This window comes from Benincasa hispida, chromosome 6, assembly GCF_027475165.1.
Source record: "Benincasa hispida cultivar pf3 chromosome 6, pf3_genome.v1.1, whole genome shotgun sequence".
NCBI lineage: Eukaryota > Viridiplantae > Streptophyta > Magnoliopsida > Cucurbitales > Cucurbitaceae > Benincasa > Benincasa hispida.
The window spans coordinates 130,155-132,723 of NC_143483.1; the positions used below are offsets into that span (position 1 = coordinate 130,155).

Sequence of the window (2,569 nt, forward strand, 5' to 3'; positions counted from 1 at the left end):
AAAAAAAAACAATTTTAATGAAAGATCGAGTGTCTAATTTAATTTATTTATGAAAGTGTAAGAGTATTAATTGTCTATTATGTTTTGTTTAGATAAATAATACTTTGTATGACTTAAATTGATAAAACATAATGAAATATAAAAATTGGTATACTTTATGAAAATTTATGGTTTAAATTGATAAAACATAATGAAATATAAAAATTGGTATATTTTATGAAAGTTTAGGATTTAAATTGGTACAACATTCAAAATTTATGGATATAAATTGATATTTTATTTATATATTTTGTGTCATAATTATAATTTTTAATCAGACAATGATCAAAATAAACTAGGTTTGACCCATTTCAAAGCCATGGTTTTTATTGGTAGAAAAGGTTCATGAGCCATATAAGACCCTTTTTTCTTCAAGCCTCTTACATAATACTATCTTTATTCAATAATAGAAAAAAAAAAAACTCTTAAGGAAAAACAAAAATGAAGTGAGCCCGTGAAAAGATCTTAAAAAAAAAAAAATTGGAGAAATTTTCATTTGTTAATTGCATCTTTGATAGCATCAGCAGGCCCTTGTGCCTTAGCTTTCACTTGTTGTCCAGCTTCTTGCATTAATTCCTTAGCTAATTGGGTTGCATCGCTTGTCTTGTCCATCATATTGCTCACCTTCTCCTGCATATATGAACATAAACTAACACATTACTCTTATCACCTCTTAATCACACAAGCACAAAATAAATGTAGCATATATTATTAAATGATGGCATAAATAAATTTATATAGTAAAAATCAAGCGAATCTGAGCTTGACTCTTGACTTCTCCTACATGATAGCTCATCTTTTGAGAATTATCTATTTTTTCTTTGTAAAGATTTTAAAAAACACCAAAAGGAGCTGACAACTCCAAAGAAAGACTCGATGAATATAGCTTTTAGAGTTTTGTTTATTTAGAAAATAAAACTACTTGAGAGTTATATATAGTAGTTACAATCCAATCACTAGTTGAAAGCAATGCCACAATCAATAATTTTGCATGCCACGTGTTAGTTTGTGATTTGTCAGAAGTGACACTTGTCATATGATGTGGTTTGAATTGTTCTATATTATTGGGCCAATTGACCAGGCTTTAATTTAGAGTTGAGAAATATTCTAACATTGTCCACAAAAGTTGGTAACATTTTTTTAGGGTGTTTCATTTCAATATTTTTTAATTAATTTTAATATGTTAGAATCCTACCTTTTTGAAATTTCATTGTTTTTCTTGCAACATCTCCATAATTTTGTTTGAGCCACATTCAATAGCACTGACAAAATTCTAGCCAATTACAGATTTCTATAAGCTTCAGTTCTCTAACTCCATTTTTAATTTTCTCTCTGCATGCTACATTTTTCTTTTTCTATTTTTATTTTTTTCGAACCATATAATATAATATTCTTATCATTTAGGTATTTCATGTTACATTATTTTTTTTCTTCATTTTTTAATATATTATTGTTCATAGTATTAATATATATTGTAATAGTTTATCTACACTTTTTATTCTCGCTCATTGTAATGGCATATATCAGATTTTATATGTATATATTTATATCCCTACATATAAGAAATATAAACATGGGTAATAACTGGAGAAATGATTAAATGGGTTTTAATCTTAATTTTGCTAAATTTTAATTCGTTTGTTAAGGTGTAATATTTTGAATTTGTTGTATCAATTCTTCTTTCATTCCCCCATTGTAGATGAGTTGTTACTTTATTTGGCTATGAATATGGGGTTTCATCTCATACCATTCTTCATTAGTTGTATTTAATGGAGAAGATAGAATGTAAAAGGAGGATTATGGACATAAATTAGGGCTAGGAGCTTTCGTCCAATATTGTGAAGGTAATGTAAAGGATAGGGTGGATCTAACATAGAATATAATGTCAAGCACGATGGCATAGACAATATATATGACAAGTGGAGCAACACGAAGGAAAATAAAAATATAAATACACAGAGATTGATAACCTAGTTCGGTGCAAATTCACCTACGTCTGGGGGTAGTGTGCCTGATGGAACGCAACTTCACTATATAAAGAGTTTGGCAATCACAACAAAAATACTTATCTAATATACTCTCTCTTCAATGACTCACATACAACTACCTCTTCAGTCTCAACTTAGGCTCCCCCTAAGTTTGAACTCTCATCTTTTCCAAAAAAAATGCTTCTCCAAGCTTTGTATGAAATCTCATCAATACAACATACTTAGGCTCCCCCTAAGAGTGAGATCCCCTCCCATTCATCAAATTTAGGCTCCCCTAAATATGAGTTTTCTTTATCTTCAACGTACTCAGGCTCCCCCTAAATACAAAATCAAATCAAACTCCTCCCGAGTTCTACAATGGTTGCCAAACCAAAAATCTCAACAACAAAATACAAGGATTTTCAATAATACATGGAAGTCCAGGCTTAGACAAACCCTAAGCTCAAAACTCTCAATACACACTGTCACACCCCGCCTCGAGCCGACCTCTTGAGCTAGAGGGAAGGCGTGAAGGACCGCAGATACCATTCTTTGTGATACCT

The 2,569-nt window shown here is 30.4% G+C and overlaps 1 protein-coding gene across 1 annotated transcript; it reads right to left on the reverse strand.

Moving 5' to 3' along the window:
* Positions 1–518: 518 nt before the first annotated feature.
* Positions 519–847, reverse strand: LOC150035318 (uncharacterized). The gene is made up of 2 exons (XM_090314287.1): positions 802–847; positions 519–674 (listed from the first exon to the last, which is right to left on the reverse strand). The coding sequence occupies exons 1-2, from the start codon at positions 833–835 to the stop codon at positions 532–534; spliced, it is 177 nt and encodes a 58-aa protein (XP_090170413.1). The 5' UTR covers positions 836–847; the 3' UTR covers positions 519–531.
* Between the last annotated feature and the right edge of the window lie 1,722 nt (positions 848–2,569).

Excerpts from the sequence above, each read along its gene's own strand:
- LOC150035318 (XM_090314287.1), bottom strand. The coding sequence starts at position 835 with ATGAGCTATCATGTAGGAGAAGTCAAGAGTCAAG. Across the intron at positions 675-801 it reads AGGAGAAGTCAAGAGTCAAG|TGCAGGAGAAGGTGAGCAAT; the intron begins CTCAGATTCGCT and ends TATGTTCATATA.